This window comes from Schistocerca piceifrons, chromosome 1 (assembly GCF_021461385.2).
Source record: "Schistocerca piceifrons isolate TAMUIC-IGC-003096 chromosome 1, iqSchPice1.1, whole genome shotgun sequence".
Lineage (NCBI taxonomy): Eukaryota > Metazoa > Arthropoda > Insecta > Orthoptera > Acrididae > Schistocerca > Schistocerca piceifrons.
The window spans coordinates 1,133,217,176-1,133,238,078 of NC_060138.1; the positions used below are offsets into that span (position 1 = coordinate 1,133,217,176).

Here is a 20,903-nt window from a genome sequence, read left to right on the forward strand (position 1 = left end):
GGAGAAAAGCAAGAATCACACCTTTCTACAAGAAGGATGGTAGAAGTAATCCATAAAACTATAGTCCAGTATCCTTGACATCGATTTGTTGTAGAATCTTGCAACAAATTCTAAGTTCAAACGCAATGAGGTGTCTTGGACAGCATGACATCCTCAATGCCAACCAGCATGGATAGAAAACATCGATAATGTGAAACCCAACCTTGCACTTTTCTTACATGGCATACTGAAAGCTTTGCATCGAGGCAGTCAGGTCGATGCAGTATTTCTTGATTTCCGAAAAGCATTTGAGTCAGTACCACACCTACGCTTATTGCCAAAGTTCGATCATATGCGGTATCAAGTGAAATTTGTGACTGGATTAAGGACTTTTTTGTAGGGAGGACACAGCATGTTATCTCAGACGGAGAGTCATCGTCAGACGTAGAAGTAACTACAGGTGTGTGCCAGAGAAGTGTGTTGGGACCCTGGTTGTTCATGTTGTATATTAATGACCTTGCAGACAATAATAATAGTAAAATCAGGCTTTTGCAGATGACGCAGTTATCTATAATGAAGTACTGTCTGAAAGAAGTTGCATAAATACTCAGTCAGATCTTGGATAAGATTTCAAAGTGGTACAAAGATTGGCGACTTACTTGAAATGTTCAGAAATGTAAAATTGTCCGCTTCACAAAACGAAGAAACATAGTATCCCGTGACTGTAATATTAATGAATAGAATTAACCAACTCATACACATACCTAAGTGTAAGTCTTTGCCGGCCGCGGTGGTCTAGCGGTTCTAGGCGCTCAGTTCGGAGCCGCGCGACTGCTGCGGTCGCAGGTTCGAATCCTGCCTCGGGCATGGATGTGTGTGCTGTCGTTAGGTTAGTTAGGTTTAAGTAGTTCTAAGTTCTAGGGGACTGATGACCATAGATGTTAAGTCCCATAGTGCTCAAAGCCATTTGAACCATTTGTAAGTCTTTGTAGGGATATGAAATGGAATTATCACATAGGTTCAGTTGAGGGGGTGAAGCAGGTGGTAGACTTCCGTTTTGTGGTAGAATCCTGGGGAAGTGCAATCAGTCTTCAAAGGAAACTGCTTAAAAATCACTCGTGCGATTCATCTATATCTACATGGATACTCTGCGAATCACATTTAAGTGCCTGGCAGAGGGTTCATCGAACCACCTTCACAGTTCTCTATTATTCCAATCTCGTATAGAGCGCGGAAAGAACGAACACCTATATCTTTCCGCAAGAACTCTGATTTCCCTTATTTTATCAAAATGGTTCAAATGACTCTGAGATCTATGGGACTTAACATCTGAGGTCATCAGTCCCCTAGAAGTTAGAACTACTTAAACCTAACTAACCTAAGGACAGCACACACATCCATGCCCGAGGCAGGATTCGAACCTGCGACCGTAGCGGTCACGCGGTTCCAGGCGATTATCTTCAAAAATGAAATGCATTCAATAGGGAGGATTAAGCGAACTGAATGCAGCGTTTGTGATGAAATCAAGCAAAAACGGCCGCATTTAGCTAAAAAGAAACTTTTGTTTCATCGCGGCAATGCACCAGTTATCACACATCCGTTATCGAATTGCTTCCTCATGCAACCTATTAGCCAGGTTTTCTTTATTTACCTTTGCGCATTTTACTGTTCGTCTAACTTAAAAAAAAAATGGTTCAAATGGCTCTGAGCACTATGGGACTTAACAGCTGTGGTCATCAGTCCCATAGAACTTAGAACTAATTAAACCTAACTAACCTAAGGACATCACACACATCCATGCCCGAGGCAGGATTCGAAACTGCGACCGTAGCAGTCGCGCGGTTCCGGACTGCGCGCCTAGAACCGCGAGACCACCGCGGCCGGCGTCTAACTTCATCTACACGGCTGTACCGTAGTGATACGGAGGATCCTGAAGAACAGTCATAGATTCTATGCAGAAAATGTATTCCTAGAATTTTCGAAGTGGTTTTCGTGCGGTATTAGATGTCATGTGTCAAACGCACCTTGTCGGGAGGCACCTGGATTACTGTAACTGCACTGTCCCTATTTTATGTACTTGCTGCTGGTTTCCTCTTGCTTTACTGAGCAACCCAAAATCATTCAAAGCGTCTTTCTCGCTGGCAGATCCCGTAAAATTAAGTTGCATAGCCTTTAACAGACGCAGGTTTAGGGGCAAATAAAACAATGTCATGACGACGTGACGGTCGTTTGTGTAGAGTTCCTCCTTCCTTTACAAGTAACCACCTACATTATTTTTCTTTAAATTGTGTTATGGTGATCTGATGAAGAGCGCGTAGTACCACAATTATTCTCAATTCTTTCATTCTCCAGTACGGCTGTGGAAGCATAAAAACGCCCTAATAATTGAACTCTGATTCTACGAATTCTGCAGACGGTTGAGCACGGGTGAGAGAGCAAGTTTCCTGTCGTAGGCCATTAGTTCGCCTTTATTGGGCCATGATGAATGAAATTGTCCTGAATGTTACGTTTTTTTTATTTCCTTGTTTTTCGACTGTGTGCCCATTCGAGGAAGAACCCGTCGGGGGCCTACTTGCCTGGAGAGATTCGACGGAGCCACAAGAAACCCAAAGCAAGATTTTCGAAGGAAGATTTGAGGCCCAGTCCTTCCGAATACGATTCAGTCAGATCACTGCACTGCTCGGCATAGTGAAACGAAAATGATTGTTGCAGGGGCGAGCTGAATTTCTTTCTACTTTTATCTCGTCTTGTTTTGTCCCTGGCGAGGGCAATATCTTTGCGCTACGATAAAGTTCAGAATGCGGAAAGCATTCTCCATTCACCTCACATGTTACGTCGTGGCTTCTATGAGGAGATTTCCTCGGTTAGAAGAAATAGTGTCATTAAAAATGGTTCAAATGGCTCTGAGCACTATGGGACTTAACATCTGAGGTCATCAGTTGCTAGAACGTAGAACTACTTAAACCTCACTAACCTAAGGACATCACACACATCCATGCCCGAGGCACGATTCGAACCTGCAACCGTAGCGGTCGCGCGGTTCCAGACTGAAGCGCCTAGAACCGCTCGGCCATATCGACCGGCTAAGTGTCATTATAATTCTATACCTCTCTCGTAGTATTTGTTTATTGTCAACGAAGAACGTTTGCCATGCGAAAAGAAAAGAACGAAGGGATACAATAAAAATACGGCGGTTCGCTGCTTCGCTATGTTATTCACAGAATTATCATGTACTCTGTATCGTTGTGGCAGCGTTCAAATGAAGAGCTACACATTCTAACCTTCAACAAGAAAATATCTTATATGAGAAATTATTTCCTACATATAAAAAGGGCAATGGCATGCGAGGCCATATTTATAACACTGCATAAGTATACTGCCATCAAAAAATTCCCCTCTACTGTAGCTCTCATTTCGAGAGAAAAATCAGTCAGCTTTATCAGATAAAGAGGCGTCAAATTCACATATCACTAATTAATATATGCTTTAAATTAGCGAAGTGTAGTCAAGCTACTGTCGTAATACAATTAAATATTGCAAATGAATAGCTTCTTCCTTGTTGGCACTCTGTTGATGCGTTGAAATTTTTAGTGTCACATATAATTTGTGTACAGATTATTGTGTAATTGTAGTTCAAAGCAGGCATTCTAATTAATGAAATGGAACATCCCATGCGTCATTTTATATGTCTGTGAGAAATAAGCTTGTGTAGAAGAGCTACGCCTCATATGTCGTACGACGCTATTGATATGCACTCTATGTAAACGAGTACCAGTTCCGCGTTTAGCTGGTGTGTTTTGTATTATTTTAATAATATCGTTTGTGCCTTCTGATGTTTACTGTCTCATCGGTTTTTATGAAGCACGAGCTAAACTTTTCTTACGAAATTACATCGTCACGCGATCAGATCACCGAGTAATTTAATGAGACGCGAAACACATTTTGAGAAACGTACGATTTAACGGATCGCTGTATCTCTAGTATATGGGTAGTAAGATTACCGTGAATATTATGATTTGCTTGAGGCGATGTATTGACAACTATTCTAATCTTAAAGTCTATTGAATGTACGTGATTAGCATAGCATTTTTTTTATTTTATTTTATTTTTTTTTTTTTTTTACAGGAAATGGGTTCGTCGTTATGAAACTTCATTTCAACTAACGTTAAAGAACAAAGCCGCATGTAAATTAGCATGCAACTGACAGCACGACAATCTCATTGTAATGTTAATGAATTTTAACATACACCTTCACAGGATCTCTTCTCAAGTATTAACATTTGGTCTGCGGACTCGACTACAGCTGCCGCATTTACTTACCTCTGGTAGTTCGTCGGGTACTTTTCCCATCCATGTGAGAGACAGGATGGCACAGTCACATTTGGCATTTGTATTCCGTTCGAAATGCAAGTGCATAGCAAATTTTTCCTCTTCTAGTAGATTACAGACAGCTGAGGTGCGCGAGATGGTAAGCGCGTTTTTTTTACAGAAAGATTTAGATATAGAAAGCTAGTGCGGCCGTAATTATAAACGTCACATTTCGAAATTGTTAGGCTCATGACCAGTTCGAGGAACAAACATTTTTTCCGATAACTTTCGGCATACGAAAAAGTTATCTGTCACATTAGCATTATTTTATTTGCTTTAGGACACATTTGCTCTTTGTTACAGAAGTTACGCATTATAAACACAGAATCCGCATTCCGTATTCCGCGCCGTTGCCGTTGCACTTTATCAGTGCAATGTCTTGCGCGCAGCACTCCGGAGATAGTTTAAGTAAGAACTTGGCCCTTAGATTTTTCACGCTTTACACGCGCAGCTATATTAGTCACAAATTATTTCGAAACATGAGGAATTCGTTTATTAAAGCTTGCTTCTCAAGCAGAACGCGTATTGATTCTGGCTATCCTCGCACCGCGTGCAGGCGAGTGTTCGAACTATACGCGAACTGCTGGAAGTGGGGGGAAGCTTGTCACAGTATACATTGCGCCAAGCTTAGGCATGTAATCTTTGGAAATCTGATTATTCATTTGTTAAATTGTTATGCTGGATTTAAGAGCACAAATAAAATATAAATTTCTGTATACAGGACGAGATCAAACATTTTGAAAATTATGTTACAGAAAAATTAGGTTTTAATCTGAATTTCGTGATTATACTAGGCACAGTTTAATTTAATATTGTCACGCCTGCGCGTGAAAGCTACATCTATGACACCAAGAGTAAGCTGTTGGAAGTGTGAGAGAAGTAATGTTTTTCGTTGTTGAAAAGCAGGCGATTGGGAATGATAGTTTTGAAGTAGGTTTGGCTGGTGGACGTCGTATATTTCATTGCGATTCTTGTACGGCAGTTATGGATTAATTATGTCTATTGGGTACGCTTATGTGTTTGTTGAATTCGAGTAGGTATAAGGCACGAAAAAATGAAAATTGGCACTAATTGTTGTAGGTTTTGCCATCTCGTTTTTCACGTGACTTGCTACTCGTTACGTTTTGACACTAGTGTAGGCACACAAGCTATATTTCATTTTCACTTACCCAAGAAGTGAGGCTATTTAATATTTACATATGATCTGTGTTTTTATCTTATAATTTTCTCCATCACTTACGTAGATACGGTCTTCATATGCATGACGTTAATTAACGGTACATATCCATGAGTAATGTTGCAGAATATATCTTTTACATGCTGTTTCAAAGTATGATGGCTTTCATGTGTATAGATTTTTTTCACTGTGGCATTCATGGTAAATTGACAGTGTACAGTTCCCTGTACATTAGTCATTTTTCATTTCAAGCAACTATTCTGCTACTGAAATTGTTGCGGCGCATTATTTCAAGTGACATATCTGATTGGTCGGTAAAATTTCTGGGCATTCCACAGAAATTGTGATTTAATCTCCTTCAAAATTTCCCCATTATCCTTCATAACACTCTTTGTGGACCTTGGGTAACCGGGTTCTTATGAAATAATCAGGAACTGATACCTGCACGTATAAAACTAGGATTTTTAATCATATTTTGGGGCAGTTCGTCATTAAGAGAGAAAATATTCCTTGCACAAAGCATGTAATCAGAATAATACCAGGAGCCCACCCAAGATCACCTTGCGGACATTTATTTAAGGAACTCAGGATAGTCACAGTACCTTCACAATACATATATTCACTTATGAAATTTGTCATTAATAACCTATCCCAATTCAAAAATAACAGTGAGGTGCATAGCTACAACACTAGAAGAAAGGATGATATTCACTATTCTGAATTAAATCTCACTTTGGCACAGAAAGGGGTGAATTATGCTGCCACAAAGAGCTTTGGTCATTTGCCAAATAGTATTAAAAGTCTGACAGATAGGCAACCAACATTTGAAAGCAAATTAAAAGAATTTCTGAATGACAACTCCTACTCAATAAATGAATTCTTAGATATGAAGTAGTAGCTGTAAAAAAAGGTTAATTAGACCCGTTTATTTTGTGTAAAGAAAACTTATATTATAGTGACTTGTTCCACATCATTACGAAATGTCATACTCATGATCCATGGAACAAGGAGTTATTAATGTATCTATGTATGTATGTTGGACCTATGTTGATAGTTTTGTTGGCCTTTCTTCCTGGTGCTTACTTATGTTTTGCTAAGTCAGTTTCCACACACTTCCAACAGACTTTTTATGGGTGTATTCATTGGTCATAAAAATTAAATTGCACAAAATGATTAATAAGAAAAATACAATGACCTATTCCTCTAAGGAATCACTTGCTTGAAACATTGCAACATTTATGATCATGATGTACTAGTTGGTTAATTATTACTGTTATCAGAATCTCTGTGACAGGAAATACTTGAGAATGGTATTTGGTTGCCAAAAGGAGAAGTAAGAGTATATTATTCCTAATTATTTGATTTTTACCTTCATTTCTTGAATTAGATTCCATATTTTTGAGAATATCATCTGAAATGTAGATATAACGCACTGCTGTTGGGACCCATCACAAATAGGGCTAACACGGGATACTGCACCTGTACAGCGAAGAGCTGCATGAATGGTCACATATGTGTTTGATCCATGGGAGAGTGTCACAGGTGTGCTGAAAAAACTGTACTAGTAGACTCTTGAAGATACATGTCAACTATACTTACAAAGTTTCAAGAACCGCCTTCAGATGATGACTCTAGGAGCATACTAACCCCCCCCCCCCCTCCCCCTGCTTCACACTCACATAGGAATCTTGAGGACAAGATTAGATTACTTATAGCACACACAGAGGCATTTAAAGAGTCATTCTTCCTGGTTACCAAACGTGGATGGAACAGGAAGAGAGCGTAAAACTGGTACAATCGGACATACCCTCTGTCATGCACTTTAATTGATATGCAGAGTATAGATGATCCGTATCTGGAAGTAACTGAACATTCTATCCAAGATTACCATCTTGTGCTGGCAGCATATCTCTCTCTCTCTCTCTCTCTCTCTCTCTCTCTCTCTCTCTCTCTCTCTCTCTCTCTCCCCCTCCTCCTCCTCTCCCCCCCCCCTCCCCCAAGATTCACTGCTTTTGTCACCCATACTATACAGTTACATCTTCGACATTAAAAAGAGGTCAGAAAGTAATAGCCGCACAATCTCTTCAAACTTACAACAAATCTCCATCTCGTAACAAGGAATAGGTAGTGAGTAAATGATGCTGGAAACATAATCATTTTTCAGTGAATTGTCTGTCTGCCTATCAGAAAGACACACGTGTATTCCATATTTTTATGAGCCTCAAAGTATCCAAAAGTAACAAATGTTCTTATCTTCAAGCATCTCTATACTTTAATTGACACCTCTGATTTCATAAATCTTAACACCGCTGAAAGGGTGCATTTACATTGATCATAAGCATTATTTTTAGACTGGGTTTTACAAAGTGGTTTGTGACCATAGGTGCAGCAGATTCACACTCACCATTAGGTTTTTTTGTTTGTTTGTTTGTTTTTTTCCAATTGTAAACCGAATCCTTTCACCTTAATGGGACTTGTACATGAGCAACTATCAAAAAATCAATTTTTTAATTTGCCTTAAATAATTATCTGTAGTTTTCTTAAGAAGAAAAAGTTTCCTTCCAGGAAAGTAGACCACAGAAAGTATCAAAATTAGAGAAATTTAAAAGTGGCTGCTTGCACCATGATGTCCCCATGGCACACAATTAGCTCTACTAAAGATAAAATTTTGTTGTATGACTGTTTAGTCCCTTAAGTTGGCTAATTTGCAAAAGCTTCACAGTTGCTTAGCCTTTGTGTATACAGAGAGTTAGTCATTGTTTGCTGTTGCTTTGGCACAAATATTTTGTTTACAGCCAAGTAACTGTATGCATGAGTTTCTTATTGAATTATTATGGACAAGCCATAAGACTAAACAAAAATGGTCAAAAAGACAGTATGGGCTACCTTCTTTCATAAATCATCCACAAATGACAACCCATATCATGCACTCTGCCCACCTGGCAGTGATTTATGGTGTGGTTACCAGGGGGCTGTTACTCAAGGTGAGACCTACAACCATAATCATTCTTTGCCATTTGCTGTGATGAATGTTATAAAACCTATATATAGGGATCTTAGTGACACAAGATTAATAGCGAAATGTTTACTTGGTAGGACTCAAAATCCAAATGAAAGTTTCAACAATAGCGAATGGGAACAGATGCCAAAAACTCTTCTAGTAGGACTAAATGCTTTGAAAACAGGTAGATGTGCTAGATGCTGTTCCATGTTTCAATGACAGTGCAGTGTCAAGACTTAATGTTGTGGTACTGATGGGAGTGCCTGGTGGACTAAATATGGATAGTGTTCTAATAGCCATTGACTGAAAGAGACTCTTCGAAGCAGAAAAATCAGTGTTGGAAGCCACCAAAGAACGAAGAAGTATTGGTGTGAAAAGGAGAAAGGAGGAAGAACAACACAGAAAACAAAATGAATATAGACCTGGAATGCATTAGTGCCATGCAAGTTTAATAGAAAAAGCAAGTTTTAACTTTAACATCAATTTCCCAAAAGTTAAATTATTTCATGTTCTGGTACACTTTGACTAAAAACTATTAAAGGTAGAGAGCTGAAATTTTGTATAATGTCTTAAAACACGCTTAACTAAAAAGTAAGATTACTCTTTTGACTTAACTTTGGAAATAAAATACTTTTTTGAAGAAAAGCCCTGAATGTATTTCCAAAATTTTTAACAATCATACTTAAATTTTTTTTGTACCACAATTTATAACAGTACCATCTTTTCAGTAATCTGTTTTTAAAGGTAATAGTGTGAAGAACTTACAGGAAAAAAATAAACCTACTTTCTTTGTATTTTGAGTAATGTGTACCTATAATGTACATAAATAATTAGCAACAAAGAAATACAATTTAAAAAAAGTGTGAGAGCTAAAGCTGTAGTTCATACATAAAAATGTTCCCAAAAGATGGTAAGCATTATATGGGCTTACAAATCTTATTCTTTGAGTTACAATGGTTAGAAAACAAACGAGTTTTTCAACGTTTCCTCTAATATTCGTGGACCAGCCCCCTTAACTGATGTGACACCAAAACGATAGGTAGACAAGACAATTTACTGACAAATGACTGTGTTTCCAATGCCTTTTACTCACTACTTATCCCTCGTTAAAATATGGGGAAAACTTTTTGTGACAAAGTTTTTGCAGCATATTTGAAGAGACATTGGACCGTGGGCTTTGCTCCCTTAACTGGATTTAGGATATTTCCTTATTCTGTGCAAAAACGTGCTAGGATTGCAAATTATGGAATCATAGCTCTATTAGGTCAGAAAGCTTATCTTACATGTGTTTCCAATCCAAAGAAAGTAGCCCTTGTGGAAACAGCTCTAGTACATACGAATACACTAAGTTACAAATGAAGCTGAGCCTTAGCAGAAGTTTATGCACATCCTTTAGGAACATCATGTACAGATTTCAACAAAATTGAAGGGGTCATGCTGAGAGCATCTTGCAGATTGCGTCACTTGACGTTGAATGACTCAACTGCAGTTACAAAAATTTAAGTGCATACCGACTTTACACATTCACTGGCCCAAAATGTGGATGTACAAGCAAATAAAAAGTAAACTATTTTCTTTTTTATTATTATTACTGACATTTTTAGAAGATTCTGCTTGATATGTAAATTGATAATATGTAAAGACAAATATTCGTAGATTCCGGGTAAGAGTATAATCACTGTTGCACAGTTTTGTTTGCTAAACCTGAAATTTACTCTCAAAATGTTGAGCAGTATGAAACTATGCCTTTAACAGGTTCCATACCTCAAACGGTAAAAACGAAACATTATAGGATCACTTTGTTGTCCGTGTGTCTGTCAAAACCCCTTTAATCAGGAACGGGCAAACTTATCAGATTGAAATTTATGTCACCTACTAAGGACTATGCTCTCTTGACAGCATAAAAAACTAACTTCTAAAGCAGTGCAGCCAAAAGATATGGCCACTTATGTCACCTAGCCCAATATTTGCAAACACTCTCTTAAAAACCAGTAGGGTACTTCCTGTTTACCTAGAATTATGAAATTTGCCAAGAAGCAACATTTTATAGTAAGAACTGTTACTTTGTCATTATACCACGCAAAAAAAAAAAAAAAAAAAAAATAATAATAATAATAATTCAAGTTGAAATTTATGTCACATACGAAAGTCTATGGGCCTTTGGCAACCTATAAAATTTTGGCATCTAAGTCAGAGCAGTCAAAAGACACAGCCATTTACACCTTTGATAACCTGCCAGTATCAATATCAATAACTGACAAAAATCGCTGAAATTCTCGATTTGTGAGATGGATGAACTATGTATACACATCAGTTACTGTTAGGTGTCTGTCTTGCGCTGAGTGCAATTTACTTAAAGAGAATTACATCAGATGAATTTTGCTTTTAATTATTTATAAAGCATCTTCCATGATTATACTGCAAATTGGATGCATACATTTGTATATGTTTGGTTATTTTAGGTTAAAAATAGCATTTTGTTTATAAAGTTAGTGTAGAAGTTACTTGTTTTTCTTTACATATTCTGCTTCTTCCTTCCTTGCTAACAGCAGTTGATGTTGGAAGACTTCAATTCACATATGCAGTTGGCAGTTTTTGCCATTCTGCGGCATTTCTTGTGCTGCAGTAATTTGCACTTCACTTTTGTAAACTGTTTATCACTCTGCACAGTAACAATGTTTAATGTCTGTTCTTTTGTTCTCACCCATGTTGAAACTATTGCCAACGTGTGAAGCTGCCTTCCATTTTGTGTGAGTTAGTGTAAATTAGCGAAATTGTCTTGCGTGTTTGGTAGAGATGTGAGAGGAGATGGTGAGGTTGATGGCAGTTTTTTTTTTTTTTTTTTTTTTTTTTCCTTTGGGAGGGGGGGGGGGGGGGATGGGCCTGGATGGTGATCATAGGAGAGGATCTAGAAGGAAATGGTAATGAGAGCTGGAGCCTGTGGTTATATGTGTATATTTTATGTTGTATTAAGTGGTCAGTCAGTTTAAAGAGTGTGTTGTTTGCCAAGCTGGTCTAATGATTTATGGAATGTTTCTTTTCTGTTATGGGTTTTTTGATGTGGTAGTTTCCTTGTAAGGTGTTTTTTTGTTGTTTATCCTTATGATTTCCATATCTGGATCTCTGGTTGTAATTTTACATTTGTGTTGGTGTGGGTGTTCTACACAGTTCAATGATTGGTTCTGTAATTGTGTGCTCTTACATGTTCTTTTATATCTGGTGTCAAATGTCCTCCTGGCTTGATGTATGTATAAATGATCAGACCATCTTGGCAAACCACACACTCTTTAAATTGATTGACCAGTTAATATAACATTAAATATACAGTTATAACCACAGGATCCACTTACCACTACCATCTCCTCCAAGATTCTGTCGTAGAATCACCATACAGGCCCATCCTTACCCCCCCCCCCTCCCCCCCCCCCCACCCCAAAAAAAATTGTAATCAACCTCTCAATTTCCTCTCATATCTCTACCTTACATGCAAAACAAATTCACTAATTTACTCTGACTCAGAAAAAAGGGAGGGTAGTGTCACGGGTTGGTAACACTCACAATGTGAATGAAACCAAACAGATATAAACACTGTTACAGTCCAGAGTGAGGAACAGTTTACAGAAATGAAGTGCAAATAATGCAATGCAAGATATACTGCAGAATGGCGAAAATGCCAAGTACATATGTGAATCGAAGTCTTTTGACATCAACCGCTGCTAGCAAGGAGGAAAGAAGCAGAATGTGTATAGAAACACCACAAGTAACTTGCACACCAACATTATAAACAAAACACTGTTTTTAACCTAAAACAACCAAAAATATGCAAACATATGTATCCAATTTGCAGAATAAACACGGAAGGTGCTTTGTAAATAAAAGCAAAACGCATCTGGGGCAGTTCTCCTTAAACAAATTGCAGTCAGCTAAAGATGGATAACTGATTTTAACAGTTGCTGCAGAAGAAGGCCATACAAACAAATATATTATTTATTTACATAACTAAGTTTGTACCGAACCCTTGGTGTGTGAGTCCTACTTGCCCTTATCCAATTTTTTTTTTTTCCTCCACAGTGGTGACTATATGTAAAAATATTCCAGTAGTAGTATTGAAGGGTCTTTCAGATGATGTTCTCATACTCTGAATATAAGCCAAAAATCAGCAAATCTTGTTTTAACGACAGGAATACAAAATGTTTCGTTCACTGTCAATCGTAAAAGATCAATACTGAGAGCAGTTTGCATTTGTAATGTTGTATTTGTTAATCTGTTGATTAAAGTGCATAGTAACAAAATAAACACACAGTAGGTCCTCCTGTATGATTTTTGTGGAAAGTTATTTGTGTTTCTTCAGTAAGTGATACTTTAAAGAAATTTAGTGTTACTGATTAGTGCATTGTACATCGACAAAAATAATCAATTTTTAAAAATATAATACAATTGCATTTTAAAAAATCTACTCAACAAGCAGCAGCAGGCATAGAAAGGTTAAAGAAACATGTGCTGCTCTTCTCATCCCATACAATAAGTCTCCACTGACCTGTGGTTGGGCAAGATTTCCGAACTATCTCCATTTCGTAAACCTCGCCAACTTTTTCCTTCATACCTCTTCCTTCACCTTCAACCCTTCTGCCAGAAGGAACCACTGGCTATGAAAGCTTACAATTTTCTTTAACCTTCGTACGTGTTTTCTCATGCTGGGTTCGTGGACGGTAGATATTTTTATGTATCCAATTGTATTATAATTAGTGCATTGTGCCACACATTGGAAGACCAAATGAGATTCAACTTTTAACAAAGTTAGCTAAAGCAAATCAGAATGATCATAGAAATTCACTCTGTTGTTGGGGCTTAGTTAAAAACCTGAAATCTGTTGTTTGTAGATTCATACACATTATCACTACTAATTACAATTGAGTCACCAGAATAAGTAAATCTTGGATTAAAAGGTAGGTCACACCACTGAAGGAGATGACGATTGCTGGCTACAAATTGTGAAGTAATGTTTAAGATACTTAATATCATGATCCAGATTAAAATGCCTACCCAATTATTCAGATTTAGATTTCCCTAAATCGTTCCAGGGGATTTAGAATCAATGATGTCACTGCAAATTTTGTCCTCCATCTTCCTCAAGCTGAGCTAGTTCTCTAATGAACTCAAATTTGAGGATTACTACTGCCAACATTTCTTTTAAGTTGAAAAGTTCTGTGAACTGTAATGTTCAGTTTCTTTTGCTATTACAGGATCTCATAAATTGCTGTGTGTGTGTGTGTGTGTGTGTGTGTGAAATTGTGCATGCCAATCAAAGACCGACTGTCCAAGAGATTGCAGAAGAATGAAACATTTCAGGTGGATCACGTCATGAAATCCTGATGTCTTGGAATGCCTTGTGTTGCCCGCCAAGTTTATCCCACGGCTCATGAGTCAAGATCATGAAGACCTCCACCTCGCAATATGTGAAGATCTTTTGGAATGCGCAAATGAGAACCAGATATTCCTTAAGAGAATCATAACTGGTGAGGAGACATGGCTCTACAGTTACGATGTTGAGACCAAGGTTCAATCTTCACATTAGGTCAGGAAAGGTTCTCCAAGACCAAAAGAAAGCTCATCAGGTCAGGTCCAATCTCAAAGCCATGCTGATAGTTTTCTTTGACTTTGAAGGATTAGTTCATCATGAATTGGTGGCACAGTGACAAACTCTTAATTTATGGTACTGTCGGGATGTGTTGCGACACCTACAAGAAACATTGAGAAGGAAATTGTCTGAAATGTGGCGAGACTATTAATTGCTCGTGTCACGATAAACCACCTGCACATTCATCCCTATTGGTGCGTGACTGTTGCACAAAAAAATTATATCACTGTGCTGCTCCATCCTCTGTTCTCAACAGATGTGGCCCAGCAGATTATTATTATTTTTTTTTTTTTTTTACTTCCAAAGCTGAATACCCATTGAAAGCACAAAGATTTGCAACACTACACGACATACAAGAAAATTACAGACAGCGCTTCACGTGATCTAGCAAGAGGCGTACCAAGACTGCTTCCAGAAGTGAAGACAGCGTTGGGAGAAGTGTATCAATTGTGGAACAAAATATTTCAAAGGAGACATGCGCAAGAAGTAAAAGGTCAGCGATAGAAAAATTTTGGGTACAGAGTCCAGGAATTTTTTGAACAAACCTTGTATATGATACTAGCCGACAAACACGGCATGTTCTGGGTATTCATTTTGACAATTTTCTATTAGAAACAAAACCAAAAAATGAAATAAAAAACATCTTTTAAATCATGAAACAGTCGTAGAAAGAAATACACATAACATACAAACGTGTAACTACAAACAATGGAAACTCTAGGTCGGAATATCAACAATATTCGGAAAAGGAAAGATTGCTACTCACTATAAAGATGGCCCATTGAGTTGCAGGCAGGCACAATGAAATGATTAGAGTATTGGGGGGGGGATCACCGACTGGTATGGCGCACAGGTAATAAGACTGCCAAGAGCAGCATCCCATGGGAGGGGGGGGAATCGATGCAGAAGAGGAGAGGAGCAGGGAGGGGGAAAGGACAGGTGGGTACACTGGCAAAGGGCAGCACACAAAGAGGTTGAAGAAATGTGAGAGAGGAGGAGGTGATAGGACGAGTGGACGGAAACCGGTGGCCATGGGGCCAGTAAATTACTATAGGTGGTGGTGGAGCGGAGGATCTAGGTGGCATTGGGATCCTCCCCTCCTCCACTAGCTTTTCTGAAATGCACAGGTGGGACTTATCCTTAAAACACAATCTCCGCTCCTGAAATTATCCCAGCCTCAACCTATTGTCCCCACACCCTCCTCCCTCAGTTTCTGCCCCAAGCCATATCACCTCCTCCCTTTTCACATTCCTTCACCCTCTTTGTGCACTGCCCTCCGACAGACTACCTGCCCATCCTTTCTCCTTCCTTGCTCCTCTCCTTTTCCACTCTCTGCCCCCCCCCCCCTCTTCCAAATCCTGCACCTGGCAGTCTCTACTCCCTGCACACCTTGCCAGACAGTGCTCTTCTCTCCCCCCACCTGTACCCTGCTATTCATCCCCTTCCTCCACCCCACTCTAGATTGCTATTCACATAACAGTCGCATTCCACTCAGAGTTGCCAGTGGAAGCTGTTGTGTGCTTGCTTGTGTAAATACATGTGTGTGTGTGTTTTCTTTGCCGAAGAAGGCTAAACCAAAAATTAATGTGTAACAGTCTTTTCATGGTACCCATCTGCAACTCGGTGGGTCATATTTACAGTTAGTCATAAATCCTTTTCCTAATATTGTAAATGTATAAGTACAGTATCCAAATTAGGAACATGATCCCAGACAGTTTCTGTACTCTGGGCACAGGTGCTTTACATATCCACAATGTGATTTTGTAAACATCTCTATACAGCAGGTTGCTCTTCACAGATGAAACCTGTCAAAAGCACTGCCAGTTGTCAGGGATTTCCTTAAGATGACTCTGCTGTAGGAGCGCCTTAATAGTAGAGAATAAATGTATTCAAACTCCATGCATGATGCAGAATTTTGCTACATATCCCAGTGCTTATGACATCATACATCATATCTCTTTAACTGTGAGTTGTACAATGATATATTTGTGTAGGTAGATTCAGCAGTATATGTGGATACCATCTGAAAAATATGTGCTAATAGTGTTAGTACAAAGAAGTAATAAATTTAAACGTCATGCATGATGCAGCAGTTTTTCATGCATCTCAGTAATTATGATGCCGTACCTCCTGTTGTCCTTCTTTAGTGACTAACAGAACAATTACTTATGCTGTCATCTGGAATCTGAGTAACTAGTTCTTTTCTATAACATAACAAAATATGTTTACTTCATTTTTTTCAGTTTAATTTTATTGAAAATTATGTCAGTAACTTTGTGTTTTTCAGTTACTTCAGACATTTGGGGTGTAAAAAAAAAAATTACTTATAAGTTCAGTGCATTAATCCCATTGTGATGAATAAATTAAGGTCAGTCAATGAAACAGTAGTTTCATCTGAACAGCATAGCCCATTTTACAGTTTTCAGTTCTCAGGCTGCTGCCATTGTATTAAATGTAGAGAGAGGAGTAACAACATGGATAGGGAGGGGAAGAAGAAAACTCGAATGCATACTTAGCACTGAAAATACTTCTGGTTACTCTCGACTTACCTCCGTTTGGCATAATTCAGTGATTGGTGTTAATATGTTTTCAGATTAGTTCATTAGCTTTTCTACTTCCTTACTGAGAAACACTTCAGAAGACTACAAAATGGATCTACCACTATGGGTTTCATGCATTCATGGATGCCTGTTCAGACAATATTCAGCAACAGAAATTAAAATAGCTGAACCCAAAAATGATCCACGTTTGATTAATATTGCCCAAAATGTTCACTGTACATTATCTTAAATAAGTTCACATTAGTTGCTAAGTGTTCCAGAAGAAGTAAGGAAATTTTCTACATCTTAAAATGCATAATAAAAACAATCAAAAACAATGCATGTATTTTTTCTCACTTCATATGTACAGTATTCACTTATGGCAACTTTCTCATATCTCACAAATGTGCTTAGGTCTTCTGCTGCCTTACACATGGAGGAATACAAAAGTTTTATAATTTTAATCTCATGAACTATCTTCTTCATCCAGTTCATCTTCAGCATCAAGGTCAAGCTCATCCATATCTTGGAAGAGGGACTCATCGACTTTAATGGTATCACCACCTATACAAAAAGAAATAAATATAATTAAAATTTTTTGCCTTATGATGAAGGATGTGGTGAAATTCCTTACAGAAAAAGACTATCCTCGTTGTTTTATATAGCAACACAATGCAAAGAAGAAAATAAATATGAGCATCCACACACATTATACAAAATGGACAGTGATAATTCAAAAACTAATAAGTCAAATTGGACGACTGCAATTAAATCCATTCCCTGGAAGTTTTTTTACATCCGGTTACCAACATAGAATTACAACCATAAATAAAAGTTCGCCACTCATATTTCAACGAAAACTGTAAACTATATTCTGTACAGAAAAGCTGCGTCACCCAATTTGTGTAACATAGTCCACATGTTCTTTTAACTAATATGAAGAACTACGAAAATGTCCAAAATGCAAGTATTTCTGACAACCATGAAACTTTATAACTGGACTCTCTGCAATAACTTGACTACAGTTCACAAGGTGAATATATTAACAAAGCCATTGTTCGATACTCCGCAGAACACTCAGCAACTCAAATGTGCATTTCTTGCTCTGTAAGGTGCTGCACTAGGCTTCTGGATACCATTGTGTTCTGACGTACATGAACTGCTCCACCAATACAAATTGTTTCTAGCTGCCTCTGTCACACTTGGATTCTAAAAATAAATTAGTTGACAGTGAACTGTTTACAGGTAACTACCATATTAATAACCAATCAGAGAATGACTTTAGTAACAGCTACAGTTCTGTTCACAATTGTCATGCCACTTGCTGTCAGGTGTCCGACAAAACAGCCAGTTGCACTTGACAAATGCAGTCAATGAGTAACTGCTGTGATTTGTTTTCAATGTGCATTTTATTTCTCAGTGTGGTGAATTTGTTTTACAAGCATTAAATCTGAAACTAACAGCAAAAGAGAGCAATAAAGCTATTAAAATCATGATCTGTTAGGATGTTCTCATATAGTAACTGTTAGAAACAATGGTGGACATAACGCAAGTCACATTGTGTCCCATACAAACATTCTTCATGGTAGAAAACCACCACCAGCCTCTACTGTACCCTGCCATCAGCCTGTGCAACATATACAATGAAGTAACATGACAAGCTGACATTTCAATGGCAGTGTTCCTGTGCTCGTGCTAATCTCTTGTGTCCTTTTGTCAGAGGTACTTACATGGAACTGTCTTCTGCTTCCCATAGTGAAGAAAGAATTTTGCACAGTATGTCTACTCTTATTTTCTCGTCCAACAATACAGAAGTGATTAGTGGTGTGCTTCCCGTAAGTCAGCCCGCTGGTGGCATTTTTACCAGGCTTAAGGTGTCCAAAGACGTCCACAAAAAAGGGATGTGGCCCTTAAATATCATCCCACTGATCTGGAGAAAATTTGAGGGCAGAGATATAAAATATGTGCAATTTGTCCACGACTGCCTCAAATAGCTACTAGGAAGTTGGACACTATTACAGTCAAACGTCAATAAAAGAGTGAACGATTGTCAAAACTGCAAGTAGTAAACATGTGCTTTAAACCATTCTAATGCATGATGTTAGATGTACTACCCAGATATCACCTTGATGATAATTCAGTCTTCTGTGATCTGAGAAGGCCTTTAGAAACAGATGTATGTACATTGTCCCAATAACAATAACTACAGAGAATGAATCTTTCATACTGCAAGCAAAGTGCACTGTTTTGAAACTTCTTAATCGCTGAACCAGGCTTGAACGTAGAACCTCATCTTTTGCAGGCAATGCTCTTAGAGACAGACCCAGGGAAAGTCTCCATGCTTCATTACTTTCCAAACTGTCAGGGCAGGCCAGATGTTGTGCCTGGACAGCTCAAAAACACCTCACTTGGAACATTGTAACAGTTAACTATATTACCGTATTTACTCGAATCTAAGCCGCACTCGAACGTAAGCCGCACCTGAAATTTGAGACTCGAAATTCAAGGAGAGAGAAAAGTTTTAGGCCACACCTCCAAATCGAAACAAAGTTGGTGCATTGTAATATGAGACACAATTTAGGTCGAATAAATGATGATACACCTACAGTAGTTTGGTGCGATTCATAAGCTTAGCAGTTAAGCTTTGCCAGGTAGCCATTGCTAGGAGTCAGGCGCTCCATCTGTATTTATACGGGTACCCTTCATTTTTCACGTGCTTCGTCTGGTTTGAATCAATTGCTTATTTTGCTTTGATCTGATAACTGCCGTTTCTCTTTGTTATAGGTGTTTACGTCACTCTAAGCTGAAAATGCATTACTGTACAGTGTCGTGCATTGTTTGTCGCATTCTGATAGTGCGTGTTTACGGCTTGTCGCCGCTCGCGGCATGGCTTGCTTTTGTGCGGAGAGAGAGAGAGAGAGAGAGGAATCGTCTCATTAGCGAAACAGTGGCAAGAGACTGCTATTTGTTGTTACTTACACTGCTGCTTTCTTTGATAATGATCAACAAGAACCAAATAATAGACTGCGTATGATAGAACATGTTCTGAACGAGAGTTAGGCGAAAATTTTTCTCCCGCTTCTTTAGTACATCAAATTCTGCACAGAAATTAGAGTCATCTTAGATTTAAAAGTCTAGTCAGTTGCTGTGCTTCATTTCTGACTGTACCCCTATTAGGCATAAGAATAATACGAATATAAACATGACACGATACGTATATTCTTCCGCGTTTGCTGTTGTCTCACTCTAGTTTCGTAGTTTATTAGGCAGACAAAATTTAAATGAGATAGCAGCAAACATGAAAGAGTACATGGCAAAATGTTTATATTCGTATTATTCTTGTGGTGAAGAGAATACTGTATGTGATTCACATTTCATCAGGTTCCTATTAGCAACCATGTCTTCTCACAGGTAGGAAAAAATTCAAAACGTAGAGTTGGCCATATTGGCAAACATCCCAAACAGTCTTGCCAGTCGGATTTTCGTAGTACATTGAAATTCTGCTACATTCGAAGATGAACAATACGGAATTGGTATTTACTTCGTTGGATAATGTATGAAAATGCAGTGGTTGAAACTCGGGGCGGCGAAAATTATTATTTTTTTTTTTTTTTACTGACGCAGAGGATTTTGGCGCCAGTATTAATCTTTGTGCCTACAAAGCATGCCTGTGTAGCGCTACATATATTCGACGGCAGAAGTTATTGTGGCGGCACCTACCAACATTTTTCAGAGCCTCCGCTTGCTTTGCACTCGATTCTAAGCCGCAGGCGGTTTTTTGGATTACAAAAACCGGAAAAAAAGTTTGACAGGATGAGCACTGGAGACCGAACTGAATAGTGATGCCCAATATCTCATCCTAAAGCCATTCACCCTGGTTGGCCTTCACTCAGGAGATATCATCCTCAAAAAGCAGACAAGTTAACTTTTACATCCATTAAAATAGCATCAGTTTTCGTTTAGTGGTGAATGTAGCCGAGAGTGTATGATTTTAGACTGACACACATGGTGTCCTGGGGTTGAAAAGCCACGTGTACAATTTTAAATTTTATCTGCGTCTGAATGTGTTCGTGTATGCACACATTACTACCAAGGGGGTAAGCTGATGAATTTCCATTAGACTCTGATTTGTGGCAGCAAAATTCCATCCACTTCTCTTACTTAAAGAAGCACTGGCCTTTACTTCAGTATTATTTTTCG

General features: G+C 38.4%; 1 protein-coding gene and 1 long non-coding RNA gene across 2 annotated transcripts in view; one reads left to right on the top strand and one right to left on the bottom strand.

Annotated features, from left to right (window-relative positions):
- Nucleotides 1-5,211: 5,211 nt before the first annotated feature.
- On the top strand, nt 5,212-9,099 carry LOC124800634. Its single transcript, XR_007017107.1, has 3 exons — nt 5,212-5,353; nt 8,320-8,508; nt 8,621-9,099. It is a non-coding gene; the product is annotated as an uncharacterized LOC124800634 (long non-coding RNA).
- A 7,923-nt stretch (nt 9,100-17,022) lies between these two features.
- Nucleotides 17,023-20,903, bottom strand: part of LOC124800342 (RWD domain-containing protein 1) — a 56,844-nt gene continuing 52,963 nt past the window's right edge. The window contains exon 5 of the mRNA XM_047262988.1: nt 17,023-17,267. Coding sequence (XP_047118944.1) covers nt 17,170-17,267 — 98 coding nt within the window. The 3' untranslated portion in view covers nt 17,023-17,169. The remainder of the gene's footprint in view (nt 17,268-20,903) is intronic.